At 45.9% G+C, this 20,944-nt stretch overlaps 1 protein-coding gene across 4 annotated transcripts; it reads left to right on the top strand.

The window, feature by feature from the left end:
- The first annotated feature begins 540 nt into the window (after positions 1-540).
- COMMD9 (COMM domain containing 9) lies at positions 541-15,540 on the top strand. Of its 4 annotated transcripts, none has more exons than XM_060018731.1 (6): positions 541-615; positions 8,974-9,099; positions 10,842-10,981; positions 12,346-12,380; positions 13,253-13,356; positions 14,381-15,540. In XM_060018731.1, exons 1-6 carry the CDS (start codon positions 565-567, stop codon positions 14,456-14,458), a joined length of 534 nt encoding a protein of 177 aa, XP_059874714.1. In that variant the 5' UTR covers positions 541-564; the 3' UTR covers positions 14,459-15,540. The 4 variants fall into 4 exon arrangements, with proteins under 4 accessions (XP_059874714.1, XP_059874707.1, XP_059874708.1 ...); XM_060018724.1 differs by having other exon boundaries at positions 13,136-13,356; positions 14,395-15,540; XM_060018725.1 differs by having other exon boundaries at positions 13,136-13,356.
- The last annotated feature ends 5,404 nt before the right edge of the window (positions 15,541-20,944 follow it).

Raw genomic sequence — 20,944 nt, 5'->3', positions numbered from 1 at the left:
AGAAAGTCATCAACACCCTTTCCTCATCTGGATAAGGTTAATAATACCAGCTCCTACCTACCCCAGAGACACAAAGGAAACTGTTACACATGAAATCAATTTTACATTCTTCAAGACAAGGCGGGGTTGGGGGTAAATTCCAAGAATTGCAATGATGTGCACAGCTACTTTAATTCTAAGAGGCCAGGTACGAAGATCACTCCAGAACAGCTAAGGCGCTTGTCAAGCCTGCAAATGCATTCCCCCAATTAGCCAGCCCACCCACGAGTCAAGAGAAAATCAGTTTCCCCTGCCCTGGTAAGTAGCCAAGCCAAGCCAAGCCAATTTCCACCCCCCCCCCGAAAACCATCCAGCATCCGCGTCCTCCAAACCCCACGGTCCTAGAGTCCCCGCGCTGAGCTATCCAGCCTCCGCGCCCTACTCGGCTCCTCCCCATCCCGTAGTGCCAAGAGCCAGGCAGCTCCCGCCACCCTAAAGGACTACAGCCCCCGGCATGCCCCGCGCTGCTGTCGGAGTCTCCCGACCGTGCTTCTCCGCGTAGCTAGGTCACGTGACTCGGGGAAGATGGCCGCGCTGACGGCGGAGGTCTTTGCAGCTCTCCAGAGCCTGCTGAAGGTAAATGAGAGGGGTGGGGACAGCGCGAGGTAGCCCTTTGTCTCCGAGACTTTGCACAGAGCAGGAATTGGGAATAAATGGACCCCGATTTGGAGCCACGACGCTGCCGCTGCCTCTCACTGTGACTCCTAGCAGGTTGTTGCGCTTTTCCGAGCTTTTTGAAAGTACGAATAAAATTAATACCGCTTTGACAGGATAGTGAGGAAACAAGACAATGGACCTGAAGGCGCTGTACAAATGTTCCCTACTAATAGCTTCGGGGGCTGGCTTTCGGGGTTGGTGCGTTGGGGTGGTAATCTCTAGATCCGCGTTGCCAGTTCCCCATTTCATCCCGCAGCCCATCTGCGCTCTCCAGTTCTCTCCTCTGCGTCCGCCCCCTGAGTCAAGTGTGCCTTCTATATTCTCTTGAGTCCTGGGTTTGTTTGTTTTTTTTTTGTGGTACGCGGGCCTCTCACTGTTGTGGCCTCTCCCGTTGCGGAGCACAGGCTCCGGACGCGCAGGCTCAGCGGCCATAGCTCACGGACCCAACCGCTCCGCGGCATGTGGGATCTTCCCGTACCTGGACACGAACCCGCGTCCCCTGCATCGGCAGGCGGACTCTCAACCACTGCGCCACCAGGGAAGCCCTCCTGGGTTTTTTTATTTGCTGTGACCTGTGTGAGGGCCAAAACACTCTCCTGACAATCATTTGAAAAATTGTGAGGATGGAAGGGATGTACTTCATATGGCTTTGTACGAGACTGGAATTTTTTGCTTAATTTATGACTTTCCCTATAGAAGAAGCGGCGGCTTTATCGTCCTTCGTAGAACTTGTCACTAGATGACATTATGCACCTGGTTGCCTGTTGTCTGCCTTTTTCTCACAAGAACGTGAGATCCACGAGGGACCTTGTATTTTAAAAAAGACTCCAGACGGGGCTTCCCTGGTGGTGCAGTGGTTGAGAATACGCCTGCCAGTGCAGGGGACACGGGTTCGAGCCCTGGTCTGGGAAGATCCCACATGCTGCGGAGCAACTGGGCCCTTGAGCCACAACTACTGAGCCTGCGCGTCCGGAGCCTGTACTCCGCAACAAGAGAGGCCGCGACAGTGAGAGGCCCGCGCACCGCAATGAAGAGTGGCCCCCGCTCGCCACAACTAGAGAAAGCCCTCGCACAGAAACGAAGACCCAACACAACCAAAAATTAATTAATTAATTAATTTTTAAAAGAACTCCAGACGAAGAGGGTTGAGTTGATTACACTCAGCAGTTCATGGCACAGCATCATCATTGGTCCACATAATGGTCCTTCTTTTGTTTTAACCGCCTCCCCAGTGTTCACTTGTATTCTCCAATCTCTACGGGCATCTACTCTGTTATTCACAAATGTATGCATAACAAGCGTATCCTCCACACCTGGCATACAGCATGTGCTCAATAAATAGCTGTTCTATGAATTAATAAATGTAGTAAAGCTGGGACTGGAAACCTAGAGCTCTCAACTCCCAACCCAGTGCCTTTTCACCCTTCCTGTGGCTGCTCTACCCCCAACCCCCACCCCAATCCCTCTTCGTTCTATGCGCTTTTTTTCTTTAATACACTTATAAAAATCATTATTAATGTGTAACACCCATACAGAAGAAGTGCACAGATTATAAGTGCACCGTTTAATGATTTATTACCACCACCACAGTCAAACAATGAAATGTTACCATTACGGCAGAAGTCTCTGTTGTCCCTTTGTTATTTCCCTCACTCTGCTCCCCAACAGTAACCACTGTCTTTACTTCTAATATGTCAATTTAATATTGCTCACATTTGAACTTCACATAAATGGAATAATAGGGCATATTTTGTGTGTGTGTCTGGCTTCTTTTGTTTGCTATTATGTAGCAGTAGTTCATTCATTTGCACTCCTATTGTCCTATGTACTTTCTTTTTAAAAAAATTACATAAACTTTTAATTTTGAGATATAGGTTTACAGGCAGTTGCAAGAAACAATACAGAAAGATCCCATTTATCCATTACTCAGTTTTCCCCAATGATAACGTCTTGCAAAACTATAGTATGATATCACAACCAGGATATTGACATTGATAGTCAAGATTCACAACATTTTCCATCACCACAGTGTTCTTCATGTTGCCCTTTTATAGCCACACCCCCTTCCCCTCTGCCCTCACGCCTTTTGTAACCTCTGGTATTCACCAATTTGTTCTTCATTTCTGTAATTTTGTCATTTCAAGAATGTTATATAAGTGAGGGACTTCCCCAGTGGTGCAGTGGTTAAGAATCCGCCTGCCAATGCAGGGGGCACGGGTTCAGTCCCTGTTCTGGGAAGATTCCACATGCTGCAGAGCACCTCAGCCCGTGTACCACAACTACTGAGCCTGTGCTCTAGAGCCCGCGAGCCACAACTCCTGAGCTCACGTACCACAACTACTGAAACCCGTGCACCTAGAGCCCGTGCTCCACAACAAGAGAAGCCACCGCAGTGAGAATCCCGTGCACCACAAGGAAGAGTAGACCCCGCTCCTTGCAACTAAAAGTCCACGCACAGCAACGAAGACCCAACACAGCCGAAAACAAAAATAAATACTATAAAATAAAATCAGTTGTTTCTATACACAAACAATGAAACAGTCCAAAAAAAAAGTTATATAAGTGAAATCATATAATATGTAAACTTTTGGGACTGGCTTTTTTCATTGAGCCCAATTTTCTGGAGCCATGTTATGTGTTTTAATAGTTCTTTCCTTTTTATTGCTAAGTGGTATTCTATGGTATGACATCTACATTGTTTCCAGTTTTTTGCTATTACAAGTAAACCTGCTATAAACATTTGTAGACAGATTTCTGTATGAACATAAGTCTTTATTTCTCTGAAATGAATGCCCAGGAGAACAGTTCTGGATCATTTGGTAGTTACATGTTTAGGGTTTTGTTGTTGTTTTTATGAAGCTGCCAAGCTGTTTTCCAGAGCGGCTGTACTACTTCACATTCCCAACAGCAATGCACGAATGGTCCAGTTTCTCCCCATCCTCGCCAGCATTTATTGGCATCACTATATTTTATTTGAGCTATTCTGATAGGTGTGTATTTATATCTCATTGTGGTTTTAATTCAGAGTTCCCTAATGGTTAATGATGTTGGACATCTTTTCGCGTGCTTGTTTACCATCTGTGTATCTTCTTCAGCAGAATATTGCTTTATGTCTTTTGCTCATATTCTAATTTCATTGTTTGCTTTTTTACTTTTGCATTTCTTTATGTATTCTAGATAATGGTCGTTTGTCAGATATGTGGTTTGCACATAGTCTTTCCTAGTATTTAACTGTCTTTTCATCCTCTTCACAAAGGTGTATTAATTTGCTAGGTCTGCTGTAACAAAGTACTACAGACTTGGTGGCTGACACAACAGAAATGTATTGTGTCCCAGTTCTGGAGGTGAGAAGTCTGAGATCAAGGTGTCATCCAAGTTGGTTCCTAATGAGGGCTTTGAGGGACAAATTGTTCTGTGCCTCTCTCCTAACTTCTGGTGGTTTCTGGTGATATTTAGTTTATCTTGGCTTGTAGATCTCTGCATTGATCTTCATATGAAGTTCTCCCTGTTTGCATTTTTGTGTCTAAACTATCCCTTTTAATTAGGACATCGGTCATATTGGATTAGGGTCCACCCTATGACCTCATCTTTATATTTTTTGTCATATATTTTTATATGACTGTATTTATAGTCATATAAATATGACTATATCTGCAATAATCCTATTTCTAAATGAGATCACATTTTCAGATAGTGGGGGTTATGACTTCAATATATGACTTTTAGGGGGGACACAGTTCAACCCATAACAGGAGCTTTAGCAGAGCAAAAAATGTTTTAATTTTGATGAAATACAGTTTTTCAAAAATTTTTCCTTTTATGAATTGTGATTTTTTAATGAATTACGCTTTTGGTGTAAAGTTTAAGAACTCTTTGTGAAGCCATAGCTCTCCAAATTTTCCCCTCTTTTTATCTAAAAGTTTTATAGTTTACATTTGTATAACATTTTAAAAAATATTTATTTTATTTTTGGCTGCGTTGGGTCTTCGTTGCTGCGCGCAGGCTTTCTCTAGTTGCGGCGAGTGGGGGCTGCTCTTCTTTGCGGTGCGTGGGCTTCTCATTGCGGTAGCTTCTCTTGTTAAGGAGCATGGGCTCTAGGCACGCGGGCTTCAGTAGTTGTGGCTTGCGGGCTCTAGAGCGCAGGCTCAGTAGTTGTGGTGCACAGTCTTGGTTGCTCTGCGGCATGTGGGATCTTTCCAGACCAGGGCTCTAACCTGTGTCCCCTGCATTGGCAGGCGGATTCTTAACCACTGCGCCACCAGGGAAGTCCCTACATTTATATAACATTTAAGTCCATGATTGATTTTGCATTAATTTTGTATAAGGTGTGTGGAAAAGTTTGAGAATTTTTTTTTTTTTTTGGCCTGTGAATGTCCCCTTGTTCCAATATCATTTGTTGAAAAGGGCTTTCTTTCCTCCATTGAATTGCTTTTGCAACTTTGTCAAGAATCAATTGGGCATATTTACTGGGTCTACTTCAGGGTTCTTTAGTTTGTTCCATTGATCTATTTGTTTATCCCTCTGAGAATACCATACAGTCTTGATTATCGTAGCTATATAATGTCTTGAAATCAGATAGATGGATTCCTCCTACTTCATTCTTTATCAGAATTGTTTTAGCTATTCTTGTTTCTTTGCCTTCCTGTATAAATTTTAGAATGATCTTGGATATATCTTAAAAAAAAAAACTTGCTGAGATTTTCATAGGAATTGGGTTAAATCTGTACATCATTTAGGAGCAAATTGATGTCTCAAATGTGTTGGATCATCCAATCCATGATCATGATGTGTCTCCCCATTGATTTAGATCCTTGATTTCTTTTATCTGTATTGTATAATTTTCAGTATACAAGTCCTGTACATGTTTTGTTAGATTTATACCTAAGTATTTCTCTCTTTTTTTTTTGAGCAATTGCAAATGATATTGTACTTTTAATTCCAGTGTCCACATGTTCATTGCTAGTGTGTAGAAATACATCTGATTTTAGTAGGTGTATCTTGGATCTGCAAACTGCTGAACTCACTTATTCTAATAATTTTTTTGTACATTTCTTGGGACTTTCCCATAGACAGTCATGTCCCTGCAAATAGGGACAGTTTTATTTCTTCCTTTCTGATCCGCAGACCTTTTATTTCTTTCTCTTGCCTTATTTCAGTGGCTAGAATTTTCAGCACAATGTGGAATAACAGTGGTGAGAGCCCACATCCTTGCCTTGTTCCCAACTTTAGTCTTTCATCATTAAGTATGTTTTCTCTAGGTTTTTTGGTAGATGCTCTATGTCAAGTTATGGAAGTTCCCCTCTATTCCTAATTTTATGAGAGTTTTCATCAAGAATGGATGTTGAATTTTGTCAACTGCTCTTTCTGCATTGATTGATATCCAGTGATTTTCTCCTTGAGCCTGGTAATATGGTGGATCACATAGATTTTCAAATACTGAACTGACCTAGCATCCCTGGAATAAATTCCACCTAGTTATAGTGAATAATCCTTTTTATATATTGCTGAATTCTGTTTGTTAGTATGTTGTTAAGGATCTTTGCCTCTATTTTTATGAGGGACATTGGTCTGTAGTTGTTTTTTTGTTTTGTTTTATACAGTCTTTGTCTGATTTTAGTGTCAGGGTAATCCTAGCTTTGTGAAATGAATTGGGAAGTGTTTCCTCCTTTTCTGTTTTCTAGAAGAGATTGTGTAGAATTAGTTAATTCTTTCTTTAAATGTGTGTTAGAATTCTCCGGTGAAACCATCTGGGTCTGGTGATTTCTTTTCTGGGGGTTTTAAAATTACAAATTCAATTTCCTTAACAGTTATAGCACTACTCACGTTTTCAATTTTATATTGGGAGAGTTATGGTAGTTTGTGTTTTTCGAGAAATTGATCCGCTTCATTTAAACTGTCACATTTGTGTGTATAGAGTTGCTTGTAGTTATTCTCTTATTTTCTTTTTGAAATCTGCAGGGTCTGTAGTGATATGCCCTGCTTCATTCCTGATATTGGTAATTTGTGTCTCCTTTCTTTTTAATTTTGTCAGTCTTGCTAAAAGTTTGTTAATTTTATTGATATTTTCGAAGAACTAGTTCTTTGTTCCATTGATTTCTCCTTTTTTACGTTTTCAGTTTCTTTGGTGTCTGCCCTTTGTTGTTTCCTTCCTTATTCCTTTGGGTTTATTATGCTCTTGTTTTTCTAGGTTCTTGAGATGAGGACTTAGATTATTTATTTGAGACTTTTCCTCTTTTCTAATATATGCATTTAATGCTGTAAATTTCCCTCTCGGCACCATCTTGGCCGTATTCCCAAATTTTGGTGTTGTTTTTCATTTTCATTCAGTGTAATTTTTTTAACTTTCCTTTTAATCTGTGGATTATTTAGAAGTGTGTTGTTTAAGTTTCCAAATGTTTGGACATGTTCTTGTTATCTTATTGATTTCTAATGTGATTCCATTGTGATCACTGAGAACACACTCTGTATGATTTAGTTCTTTTAAGTTTGTTAAGGTTTGTTTTTTGGCTCAGAATATCCTCTATCTGGTATGTGTTCAGTGAGCTTTTGAAAAGAGTGTATTCTCTTGTTACTGGGTAGTGTTCCATAAATGTCAATTAGATTGATTGATGGCGTTGTGGAGTTCTTCTGTGTCCTTGTTGAATCCTGTCTAGTTGTTCTATCAATTGTTGAAAGAGGGGTGTTGAAGACTCCAACTGTATTTATAGATTTGTCGATTTCTCCTTTCAGTTCTGTTTGTTTTTGTTTCACATATTTTGCAGCTCTCTTGCTGAGGGCATGCACATTCAGGATGTCTTCTGGTCCACAGAACCATTTACCTTTAGGTAATGTCCCTCTCTGTCTCTGGTAATTTTCTCTGCTGTTAAGTCTACTTTATCTGATATTAAAGTAGCCACCCTTGCTTTCCTGATTAATGTTTGCATGATCTATCTTTTTCCATGCTTTTCCTTTTAATCTGTCTCTGTCATTATGTTTGAAGGGAGTTTCTTGTAGATAGCATTTAACTGAGTCATATTTTTTAATCCACTCAGCCAATTTCTCTTTTAATTGGTATATTTAGACCACTTACAGCCAATGTAATTATTGAAATATTAGAACTTAAGTTTGCCATTTTATTTTTTGTTTTCTATTTGTTCTTTTATTTATTTTTTGTTCTTTACTTTTACTGCCTTCCTGTGGGTTATTTGATCAATTGAACATTTTTTGCAATTCCATTTTGATTTATCTGTAGTGTTTTAAAATTCATTTCTCTTTATAACTCTTATAGTGGTTGTTCAACTTATTACATTTATTTACTATAACATCACAATCTCAGTGACATATCAGTGTCATCATTTTACCAGTTACAGTGAAGTCATCCCTTTATAGTCCTACCCTTATTTATAATATAATTGTCTTAAATATTTCCTCATATATATATACATTTACAGCCACATCGGACAGTGGCTTTTCTTTTTGTTCCTATATCCCAGACTTCGAGCTGAAGAAGAGGGCCACCCAGAACGCCAGTGGGTGAAAACAAACTCCAACAAATACTTGCTCTCTCTAGCCAAAGACCAAGAAAGGGGCGGCTTAGGAAGACAGAAGACTTTTAGACAATAACTGCTCTACTCCACCAAAACACCACTGAAAAAAGTGTGTCCCCGCTCCACTGTACGTCAACAAAGTCTGAGAGCGAACACCCCCATCAGGGCGGTGTCAGAGGAGGCCAAGTAGGGAGCTGGACCTCCATCCCCACGAGCTGGTAACAAGTTCCACCACCCCACAGTATTAGTGGAAACTACTGGAGCCAGAACTTCCACCCCTGCCCAGTAGCTACAAGGAACCCCTACTTTTGGGTGTGAGCAGGAACCAAGTAGGGGAGCTGGACTTCTGTCTCCATTTGGTAGTAATGAAGCGACAACCCCCAGCCCTACCGTGCTCGTCCTGCCGCCTGAGCAGTGTCAGAGAAAGCCAGCTAAAATAGAAGATTTAAATACGTTCCAGAGGCTCAGAACGTAATATGGCCATGTCATTCCTTTGTCATGAGGTCTGTAGCAGGTCTGTCTTCTCTTCTCCCCTTTCAGAGTCGTCTTACATTTGTTTTGTATAAAGTGCCCAGGGAATGTAGTTGTGTTTAGCAGGAAAAATAGGGAAAAGTACATCTATGTCATCTTCACAGAACTGGAAGTGTCCTATGCACCTCTTAGGTGTCACACCATGACGGAGACAGTATTACGTTCTAAAAAAAATGTATTTTCAGAGTCTGAGTTTGTTGCTCGTTTTGTTTTTTTCCAGGCCTCCTCGAAAGATGTTGTCAGACAGCTGTGCCAAGAGAGCTTTTCCAGTTCAGCCCTTGGCTCGAAAAAGCTCTTGGATGTTACGTGTTCCAGCTTGTCTGTGACCCAGGAGGAGGCAGAACAAGTAAGTGGGGTCAGAAACGACCTCTGGCCGCTGGCTTCGCGGCTCATTAGTCTCTTCCTTGACTTCCCAGTTGTTGCCGCGTCCAAGGGAATTTTTCCCCTGAAGTGTCTGTTGACCTTATAGCAAACTTAAAATAGATGCTTTTTTCTTTTTTAATGTTAGTGAACTTAAAAGCCATTGTCTTTGAACCTTCACTTCCTTGTGATAAGTGAGGCGTGGATGGGAAAAGTATACCCAGAGTCGGAGCTCCTGACCATTTCCTTTTCAGACTTTCACCTAGACAGTATGGACAAAAGCCAACCTCGCTATGATTTTCTTTCCCAACTTGTAACTTAATAGTGCTGATGAGTTGTTGGCTGGATAGCTTAGGCAGACTTTTCAGGGATGGCTGGGCAGGAACTCTGAGGCCTGAGTATGATTAGGGAGGATGTACTGCTGGACCTCACCTGATCTCAGGTGGCCAAGAGGACAAGGATGGTTATGTGGCACTCACAGCCTTTTCTTTCCATGGCAACTGTGTTTCCAAAACAGTAATTCATCCAAGCAGACCTATGTTGTTGTTGTTATTTTTTAATCTGGAGCTTGGCTCATTGAAGTGATAGGCAGCAGCAAGGTTATGAAAGTGAGTTGGAGTCTTAGTTTGGGTTCCTCAAAAGTAGACCGCGAGGCAACGACCTGGCTGCTAGTAGTTACTTGGGAGGTGATTCCAGAAAGCACAAAGGAGAGAGTGAGGAAAATCAGGCCGGGAAGAGAGACAAGCCAGGAGAAGGATATGTTAGGGAGCGGTCAGTGCTGCGGGGTCTGCAGTTGGGATCCTGTAAGAAACCACGTGGGTAAATGCCCCAGCACTGTCACCCTGGAAGGCAGGGAGGGTGGGGCATTTATCCACTCACTCCCACCCTTCACCAGTAGAGGCTTACTGTCCCCTCGCCTCTGGGTTGTGCTTTTCTGAGCTGAGCAACCTCCCGTGGCATCCGGGAAAGTCCTAAAGCGGAGAAAGTTACCTCCAGAGAGTCCGGTTCTGTTCCGCTGAGCAGCAGATTCACTTGGAAGGACACAGGGTAGAATCCAGCGTCCTAGCGGGGCAGCGCCAGGCATTCCTTCCACAGGGAGGTCCGCGCAGCCGGCCTGGAGCTGTTTGTTTGCCTGCCTCACCCCACCAGGTGACAGCCTAGGGGTGAGGACGTGACAGTCCAGCCAGCCTGGATGAGAAGCCCCAACTCCCCAGGAGCGAGGACCTCTGGCAGCAATTCAGTAAGCACGGCTTTGGGTGCTGGCACAGACCGCGCAGCCACACTCAGGGAAGCCCAAGCCGCGGGCCCCGGTGTTTCTGCAGCCCTCGCGGTCCGGGGGCAGGGGACTGGTGCAGCGTTGTCTAGTAACACCGCTGACTTTCTGCTTCTCTCACATTAAGAGGGGAACAGGCTAGAAAGTTAGCTTAAGGTCAGAGTCCGTGCACAAGGAAGGGGATTTATTAACCCTTTGCCCACAAGCAGAGACTTTCTGGCAGGTTAACAGCACCCTCGGTCAGGCAGCTACATGTCTTCTAAGCAACAGGTGAGCTTGGAGGTGGGCCGAGGCACGTGAGCATCAGCGTCTGCACCAGGGGCCTCTGGACTCCTGGGATTCAGCTTGAATGACGGTGGCGGTTTGTGGCAGGCCCTCTTCCCAGCAGGGGAGGTAGAGCCCTGTCCCCTGTCCCCCTGCCCCTCACCACCCAGGGCTCCCCATCTGTCCTGCAGCTGCTCCAGGCTCTGCACCGCCTCACCAGGCTAGTGGTGTTCCGTGACCTGTCCTCCGCCGAGGCGATTCTGGCACTCTTTCCTGAAAATTTCCACCAAAACCTCAAAAACCTGCTGACAAAAATCATCCTAGAACACGTGTAAGTGCTTATTTCTTGGGAGTTTCTTGTAATGCTTGTATTTTTTATTCCTGTTCTGGAAGAAATATGCTTATTCTTGAAAAGCAAGCACAGGTAAGCAAAAAGAAGGAAACCATAATCCCACCACCCAGAGGGTTAGTAGTGTTAATTCCTTAACGGGAAACCTTTTGAGACTGGTTTATTTTTTCCATTTACACATAGAGGGTTGGTTTTGCTTTTGTTTTTAACACAATGGGATCATGCCGTTTTATAACTTGCTTGTTTTCATTTAATAGAATTAACATTAATGATATTTCAGGGCGATAAATATTTACCTTCAGTATCATTCTTATTGGGTAAATATATTCCATTACATGAAGAAATTATGTGTAATTTAGTTAATAAATTCCTTAGGGTTGGACATTTAGGCTATTGGCAGTTTTCACTGCAGTGAACAGTTTATTGTGGAACCTTTGCCCACATTGTGCTTCCTTATTTCCTTACTGGTAAATGGTGGTATTGAGGTTTTGGCTTTTTATTATCAAGTCTGCCATCGGAAAGATTGCACCAGCTACTCCTCCACCGGGAGGACGTTGATGTGCCACTCTCCCGACACCATCACCAGCACCGAGGGTGTTTTGTTTTGTTTTTTTACTTTTTATTCCCAGTTTCACAAATGGCAAATGGTACCTCATTTCAGTTTATATATCTTTGGTACTAGTGATGTCAAATATCTTTTTCATGTTATTGGTCACTTTTATTCTTTTGTGAATTTTCTGTACGTTTTCTAGCTGAGCAAATCCTTTTAGATACATACAATTTAAGCAGAACTGATTAACTACTGGTTAGCAGGAGGCTTGAAGAGACCTCTCTGATAATAATAACTGATAATGCTTACTTCCCAAGGGTTTTGTTGTTTATTTAGAAACTTTCTCTTGCGTGACCACAGTTTACTATGACTCTGCTCGGCATCTCACTATGGCGTGATTTGTGTAGCATCAGACACGTCTTTTGTTAGATGTGTTTTGCGTAAGATGCCATACTTTGCATAGTAGATGCTCAGTAAAAAGAGGATAAGTTGACCTTTTCTGCTTTGTCTCTGAGAACAATAGCACAGTTACAGTGCATTTAGCCTTTTCTTGCTTTTCCTAAGCCATGAAAACTAACAGCATCTATGGCCTTAACATCACTCAGTTTCGTAAAACAAGCAAACAAAAAACTGCTCCTTGGAGGGAGGCGTTTCTGTGGTCCTTTCCTGTCAGGAGGTGATTATAGGTTTTAAGATCACAGAGGAGCAGAGGCCCAGGCCCATGGGCCTCACTATCAGAAGACTCAATTCGCATCCCTTTCCCATTATATTTTTCTTATCTTTCCCTCTTAAACAGATCTACTTGGAGAGCTGAAGCCCAAACAAATCAGAGTGAGTACCAAGAAACCTGCCTCTTCCTCCTTCCCCCTCCTCCCCAGCCCCAGCCCTAAATCTACCAGAGTTTTTAACTAAAGTCAAAGTGAATTAACCTAATCCCAAACCGAATAGTGTTTGTTATGTATTTCTTTTTAATTCCACTTTTTAATTTCTTTTCTGGTTATAAACCTAGTATAATAGAGGCATGTTGTTAAAAAACAAACAAATATCCTAAGCAGAAAGTGAAGTACTTAAAATAACTATATTTCCATTGGAAAACAAATTAACCATGATTGAAATTAGTGTGAAAGATTGAATAAAAGTGGGTGTTTGATAAACAGTCACTAAACTCACTCTGAGCCGGTCACAGTGCCGCAGACTCTACCTGCATTAACTCATTTAGTCCTCCCAGCAGCCCTGTGAGCTAGGCTGAGATCATCCCCATTTTACAGGTGAGCAAACAGAGGCTCAGAGGTTAGACAGGTGGTAGAACACACATTCGAGCCAAGTCCGTGTGTCTCTCAAACAAAAGCTCTCTCCGCTATTCTCAAAGCTACACATTGCCTAAGACTCCAGCCACAGCCTCCTCTTCTCCACCTGCGTCATTCCTCATTCTGTCTGGACATCTGGAGGGTTGGGTGTTCAGGCAGAAGCTGGAGGTGCTGACCACCACGAATCTGCACTAAGTGCAGGGGCCACGATCAGTGGTGAGGAAGGCCCAGGGCTTGCTGTGGGGTCTTGGGCCCTGTCTGTCTGTCTGTCTCCCTCAGAGGCTTGCTATGTGGATCACACGCATACCCACGTGCAGCCCTTGGAGCTGCCTGTCGTCGAGGAAAGGCTTAGTAACGCAGGTGGCGTGAGCACTGAGCCGAGCTGTCCCCACACAGTCTCTCTGCCGCGCCTGGTCGACCTGGACTGGAGGGTGGACATCAAAACCTCCTCAGACAGCATCAGCCGCATGGCCGTCCCTACCTGCCTGCTCCAGATGAAGGTACATCCACTGTCATGCTCACTAGAAGGAAAGGAGGGGCAGCAGGGACTCGGCGCCCCTGCGGGCCAGCAAAAATGCCAGACTCCAGGTTTTAGGATCTCCAACCCCATAAATAAAAAAAATTTAGCACCCCCAAATGCAGTGTTTATTTAGAAAGTATATGTGTATTAACGTAGTACAGTCATAATAAAACATATACCGAAACTAGAAATTTTAAAACAAGACAAACACAAAATATAAATTTACAAAATAATTTGCTGACACCTAAAGGTTGTCTTAGACACTTACAGGAAGGTTTGGCTTTAACAATAGAAGCACGCACTCAGATTTCCAGTTGCCTTCTTGAGAATTGTGGTATACTTTTCCAAATTCCTGTCCAACCTTAGGCTGTTGCCATTTGTACTGTGCTGAACAAGGGCTCCTATTAGCAGTTGGAGAAGTATCAGTTCTTCATCTTATTGTTCACATTCTTCATTGGTGTTATCTTCACAGTTATTTTCAGGAGTCTTTTTAAGCCACGTACCCATTTTTAGGGTTTGTTTAGTTAAAACTAGGTAGCATAATGCTGTATTTACTTAACCACCAGACACCCAGAAACTCAACAGCTGTAAGAAAATGAAAGAGCAAGGGTGCCTCTAACAACTAAGTTTTTAACTATTACTAAGGCTTACTTTAAAAAAAAAAAAAAAGATACAAATACATGTAACTAGAGGCTGTAATATTTTTCCTACCTCCCGGAGGATTCTTACATACCCCTAGAGCCCACGGCCTAAAGTACCAGCATGAACCCAGGATGTTTCCTCACTCGAGTGCCCAGAGAGAGTTGGGGGCGGGAGGGTGAATGAGCCTGGCTTCTCCGACCCCTGCCCGGAGCCCTGAGACAGCTCCCTCCCTGTCCCCAGTTGCTGAGTGACTCCAGGGCTGCGACTCTCTGTGACGCTGAGCAAAGAGCCTCTCTTCCGAGCTTCGACGGAACGGGGTGGGGCCTGCAGGTCGAAGAGAGGCAGCTCTGACTTTGGGGCAGTGTTCTCTTTTCAGATCCAGGAAGATCCCAGTCTGTGTGGGGAGCAGCCCTCCGTGTCAGCTGTCACTGTGGAGCTGAGTAAGGAGACCCTGGACACGATGTTAGACGGGCTGGGCCGCATCCGGGACCAGCTCTCCGCTGTGGCCAGCAAGTGACGCGGCCAGCCGGCCCCCAGCACACGCCGTCCTCGCAGCAGGCAGCGGTGGGGACGTGGGGGCTGCTATCCAGAAGGCGCGGTTGGACCAGGCAGAAGCAGCCAGGCCCCCGCGCTGCTTTTTCCTCTTTCCAAAGATGGAGCAGAAGCTGCTGATCTCGCGAGGCTCCTGTGTGGGACTTAATGACCCCGTGGCAGCAGGAGGGAGCGTTTGCTTGGTCAGCCGCCTCCGTCTGGCTGATTGGAAAATTCAGGCCCAAAGTGTGGTGCTCGTCTTAATAAGTTCCTTTCGCTCTGATGAGCTCATTTCCAGCTCTGGAATGCACGCAGGGAGTCAGGTGGGTGACACCAGCAGTTCTGCTTCTCTGTCAGAGAAGCCAGGCGGATCCCACAGGGCAGGGCCCCCTCTGCGTGCCTGCCTGCCCTGAGCCCAGAGCCTGCCCGAGCTCCCTCAGCCCTGCTGGACCACCTGGCAGCGAAGGAAGTCTGAAATGGGAACTCATTTCCTTCTCCTTGGAGCCAGAGGCCCCTTCCTTCATGTAATGCAGCCACTCAGGGTGAAGAAGTAGGAGTGATTGGAAATAAATAACAGTTCTAAAAACTTCATGATTCCGGTCACGCTTCTGTAGCTTCTGTCCTTAGCCCGAGTCGTTTCCTTAGGCCCGTGCTGCCTCTCGTTTGTAAAGGCGACCCCAGCTTCCTCGTTCCTAGCTCAGCTCATCAGCACGGGATGACCTGAAACTGGGCCTGTGAACCGGCCCACCTTCCATGTATCCGTCCGTCACGTAGAGCAAAAGCAAGCACTGCTGACATCAGCAGGTGCTTGTCGCGAGAGCTGTGATGAAAGCGCTCTTCGAGGAGTTTAACCAGACGGAACCGTCTGTCACGGGCCTGACAAGTCCCGGGGGCTCAGTGTAAGGTGTTCCCCCTTCCTCCTCCAGATCACCCAGTGGCAAGAGCCTGCCTGCTCTGAGCGCGTTGTTTGGCGGCTTCTCAGGTGGGGTGTGTGGACGGGGTGGGAGGGTGGGTGGAGGAGGCAGGACTTCGGGCTAAGAGGATGCTCTTGAGCTCAGTTCCTGCCCACCCCAAGGTTTGTTTTGTTTTGTTTTAATTAAATGGGAATAATAATCATACCTACTCTACAGCGCTTTTGTGAAGACTAAGTGATATAATGTACCTAAAAGCACTTCGCACTGTTACGGCAAATAGGAAGGACTGGATGATGCTGGCTTTGGTTACTAATGGGAAGCAAAGTAGAAAGCTCTCTGCGTTCATTGCTTCATCTACTGTAAAGGGGTTGGAGTGACTGTGAATGTTATTATCCTCCCTTTATCAACGAGGGAGTCAGCTCATCGAGGTGAAGTCCCTGCTAGTAAATGACCTCATCAGGACTTGGGCCCAGATTTCTCTACCACACAGGACTCTGCAAGGGACTTGGCATTCTGTGATTTTAGCTCCATTTGGAAAATACTGGAACTGAAGTAGAGATGAGAAATCTTACTTCTCCCCGCCATCCCCCCAGTGAAACGCTAGAGAAGTCAAGAAAAAACCCCAGGCTCCTCTCCATCTGCCGTCTCCTGGAAGCTGAGCTACCTACTGTCGAAACGGCAGTTCTTTACCTGTTTGGAGCCATAACCACTGAGAATCTGATGGAAGCCGTGGATCCCTTCTGTAGGCAATGAACACTCGAGTTTTCACATTCAAGGACAAGCATTCATGGACCCTGGAGACCTGCCCACTATCTCCAGGTCGAGGGCCCCTGGTCTCACCCTCAGGTTGAGTTTAGCCTTGTCATGAATTCATCCCCCTCTCTTTTCCTTCCACTCTCTGTGACGCACAGATGGAGATCTCCAAAAGCCCATTCGCTGGGCTTCCCATGGCATTCCATAAGAAACTGACTAGAAGCAGGAAGCCTGGCATGGGTGTCTGGACGGTTGAACATTCCTTTAGCCAGATCCACGTGAACAGAATCATCTGGTTGCATGACACATAGAGGGCATTCAGGAAATAACACTGACGAATGTTCGCTGCCCTTCACCTCACGTGCTCGTTTAGGTGGGTAGTTCTCCTACTATTGGCAAGGGTGGATGGTTTGTAGAGACCATGTTAATGGGTTGGCTTGACCCTATCTCAGAAAAAACCTCCTAGCTTCTACCTCAAATGAAGTTCCTTCATTCAGTGCTTGTCTGGTTTCCCAGAAGTACTTCGTGTAATGAGCAGCTGCCTGCAAACGTCTTTCCTTATCGTGAGGCAAGGTTTGGGTGTCCAAACCCCATTCACAGAAGGGCGATGATAGGTCTCAGTGGTGGCTGTCCAGCACTGCCCACCCCCCCAGGCACAGGGGTGAGTGGATGGCTCAATCCTGACCGATGTCCGTGTCCCACAGAGATTGTCCCGTGATTGTACCTGACTCAAACTGGGCCAAACTGATCTTTCCCTATGAGCGTTCTGCCGGAATCGGCAGCGGTTCTGATAGTGAAGCCGGGGATGCTCGGTCCCGCCTTCCTCACACGAAAGCCCATCTGCAGTAGGAGAGGCTATCTCGGAGTGAAGCAGAACCCAGAGGTTGGGAAGAGGGTAAGAAAAGCCAGTGTGTCTGATGCCAGTCCCAAATGTCCTCCTAGTGTATCCATCAGGAGGGGTCAGATTTGAGTTAAAATGGACTGGGATTTATTTTTATCAGGAATGATGAGACATGCAGGCACAAACATGATGATCATAAAGAAGTTTCTCCTCACATATCTGTAGAAGCAGGAGGCATGGAACACCTTGCAGTGCCACATGGAGGGGGACCGGGGTCGGTCAGGAGGCGCGGAGGGCCAGGGAATAGCATGGCCCAGAGCCTTTCTTGGGGTTTTCGCAGGAAGGAATGGGCGAGGCAGAGTAGGTACGCTGAGTAAGCATAGGGTTGACTAGTTTGGATAATTTTGGCAGGTCTGGGCTACAGGTGTGGCCCCTAGCTGTCCAGTACCTGGTCCTAGGGTGATTCAGGGCAGGGAGAACACTGGCTTGGGTGTGCGTTTGGTAGAAGACATAGTTGGGGCCGTGGCTGTAGATTGGTTGGTTTGTGTATCAAAGGTGTGTTCTCACAGGAGCTGTTTGCTATCTCTAGGAATTAGCTAGCCCTAGGAGGTCAGTCTCTTCAGGGTCAAGGCCCCAAATGCCTAAGCGTCAAGAATACAGAAAATAAAATGTAGTCAATGCAAGGTTATGCTGTAGTAACCAACAATCCCAGGATTGCAGTGGTTTTTATACAACTGAAGTTTATTTTTGCTACAACAGTCAGTGCAGGTTGGGGACAAAGGGACAAGTGCTCTGCTCACCATACTTACTAAGGGACCAGGGACAGGGAAGCTTCATCTCAACACACGCCTCCCCTGTCACCGAGGCAGGAGGAGAGAATATGGCGGGTCACAGTCTTGCACTTGAAGTTCTGCCCAGAAGGGACAGGCCAGTCACGTGGCCACACCTGGCTTTAAAGAGGGCAGAGAACGTCAGTCCTTCCGTGTACCATGAAGGAAGAGAAATGGGATGTTTGCGATCAGCTGTTATAACTACTGTCCCCTGATGTCTGAACCGAAGACTTCTTTTTGTCTAAACTCATCTGTACTTCTAAACAAAAGAATTGTGAGTAACAACACGCATGCCGTCTTGGCACCTTTTCTCACGATAAACCTCATCACCTGTGTGGCGCTAGAAAGGTGTGAAACATTTTCCCAAATATCTTACCGCCTGTTCACCTTACCCTCCTGAAGTCGGTGGAGCGTCGTTCCCCGAGGATCTGTGCATTTCCCTGAGAAGGTGTCAGCTCCTGAGGACACGGCCAGGGCTGAGTTAGAACTCCAGTCTGGGTCTTTCAACTCAAAGGCTTGTGCTCTCTCCATTCCTGCCTTGATCTTGGAAAAAGAAAACTTGGGTTCTTCACAGAGAGCAGAACTTTACCCTTAATCTAGTGACATTCAGCTCCCTCCCTCATCAGTCCTGCCTTCCTACTTCCTGCTTCTGGTGATTTTCAGGTCCAAAGGCAGCGACCTGAGGACCAGACATTTGGGTCTTTCCCACACACGCCGGTTCCCTAAACACGCACGGCGGGCACCATGTCTAATGGTTGTCAGTCAAGCGCTGTGCTCTGGTATTTACAGATATCCAGGAAGTGAGTCCAGTGTGGTACAGAGGGCTTTTCGTTATTTTGTTCAGTCAAGTGAGATGTTATCAGAAGTGAGAGAGGGTTTTTATTGCATTTTTAAAATATTTTCATCTAGAAACCATTGGCTACTTGGCATTTTGAAAGTTTTCCAGTGGTTGGACATTTACAAGAACTATTTTGAACCTGTACCCACTAACTTCTGAATACTGATCATTCTTAAACATTCTCTCACCTGCATGATGCTGACTTTTGCACAACTTCTTTCTTTCTTTAGTGCGCACATTTCTGTGGTTTAGTTGTCCTTTTTACAACTAAGAAAGATTTCTTAGTAGCATTTCCTGGTTGGTACCAGAGGACCCTAATCTCTGAGGGGAGAGAACCATTCTTCATTTGAGGAAACGTTAAGAGCTCTGGGGAGCTGAGCTTCTACTAGCCCTGGGCTCTTGGGAAAGACTCTGCTGGGCTTTTCCACCCCATCTGTAAGTGGAGATAAGATAACTGCTTAGGTGATGCATCTCATAGATTTATAGTAAAGTACAGAGCAGACCCCTAGGCTGAAGAATGGGGCTCTCCTGGCTACTGGTTTCAGTGCTGCAGTAGCCGTGTGACCTTAGACACATACCACACAGTGAAACACAATCCTGTCCCAACAGGTTAAATCATAAATGAATTCGGAGATGCTATGGAATATCAGAGGGCTCTGGGGTCAGTATAAATGTACACTGGATCCACAGCTCAGGAGATGGCCTCTGGTTAGGATTTCAGGAACTCTGATAAGAATCCTACTCCGAAAAAAATCCTACTCCAGGCAGGAGATGCCCCAGGAAATGTTCATTTGTGTCCCACCTTCTTCCACAGACTCACACAGGATTTGACCTGTTATTAGTAAATGATGGTTGAATTACATCGCATTGATCAGAATGGCAGACTCGCGTAATTAATGTTGATTTGAATTGCTCTTCCTAAACCTACCTCAGCAGTGCCCCCTTTCACCCCAGCTCAGTTCATCCAAATCCCTGCAGAGGGACCTGTGGCAGCTGGGCTCCAACTCACCAACTGGGACCATTCTCCCCTGTTGCCACCACGCTTTCTGGCCTTGGCTGACTTCAGATCTGTGCGTGTGGGGAGGCCGCAGAGCTGTCTCCCAACCAGGCTAGTTTGGTTTGAGTAGGAGGAGGAAGGGATAGGATCCCTGGCGGGAGGGTGGGAGGGAGTCCGCTGGCGGGGTAAGAGCTGAGGGCAGAGCTCAGCGCCTGTCACTATTACAGAGTTCAGGGACCAGCGTTTCCAAGGGAAGGTGCTGAGTTCTCTCCAGCTGCTGGAGGGGGCAGAAAAGGAGAGACGAGCCCTGGGCCTGAGCAGGTTGGCAGCACAAACATCAAGGCCTTGCTGCGCCCTCTCTCCAGAATGTCCTCCTTTATCCCGGCTTAGCACCTATTCATCCCTCTGGCTTCAGGAGCAGGGCCTAACGGGGCCCTAGCTAGTCAACTTAACCACCTGTCTTCTCTGCCTGTATTTCCCCCATCATTGCTCTTACCGCACTGCATCTTAACCGTCTAGGTATTTGCCTCTGACCCCGCCCCCGCGCACTGTTCACAGTGTATCCCCGTCACCTAGGTGCACAGGTAATAGGCAGCTCCTACTGGCACTGAGTTTCCCGCCACCAGCTGAAATGGGGTTCTGTTCCCAGGGTTACTCCTATGGAAGAGCTCGCTTGTCACTTGTTATACCCCCTTTGTTGACCCAAGATTCTTCTTAGGCCCAAAAGACACACCGCAGGGCAGTTTCTACCTACGCCGCACCTGCGCGCAGCTGGAGCTTCCCCAATATTCCCAGCAGATGGCGCAGTTGCCCTCCTTATCGCCCCAGCCGGGCTAACATGGGAAACAAAGACCGGGAAAGAATGGCGGAGGTGGGGTAGTGGGCAGGCCTCTCCTAGAACCCCGGCGAGGGGAGAAGCTTCCTGCACAGGAAGCCTGCAGGCCCAGGCCCCCTCCCCTACAGAACCCGCCCCCTCAGGCCCAGAGCAACAAATGACAGAGAAGGAGGGACATGGCGGCAGGACAGGCCCGCCCAGGGAGCCCATTCAACACTGTTCCCGGGGCCGAGGTCGGAAGCACCCACTGCCTTCTCATCGCTTCCAGCTTCCACCGCAGGCCGGTGGGTGCCAGAAATCCCAGCCCTGGGGCTGGAAGATACTACTCTTCCCAATAAGGTTTTGTTAGTGGCAACGCCCACGAGGCCTTGTACTGCATAACTTTCT

Source organism: Delphinus delphis, chromosome 8 (genome assembly GCF_949987515.2).
Source record: "Delphinus delphis chromosome 8, mDelDel1.2, whole genome shotgun sequence".
Lineage (NCBI taxonomy): Eukaryota > Metazoa > Chordata > Mammalia > Artiodactyla > Delphinidae > Delphinus > Delphinus delphis.
The sequence above is the reverse complement of the archived record's forward strand: the minus strand, read 5'-3'. Positions and strand labels throughout refer to the sequence as shown.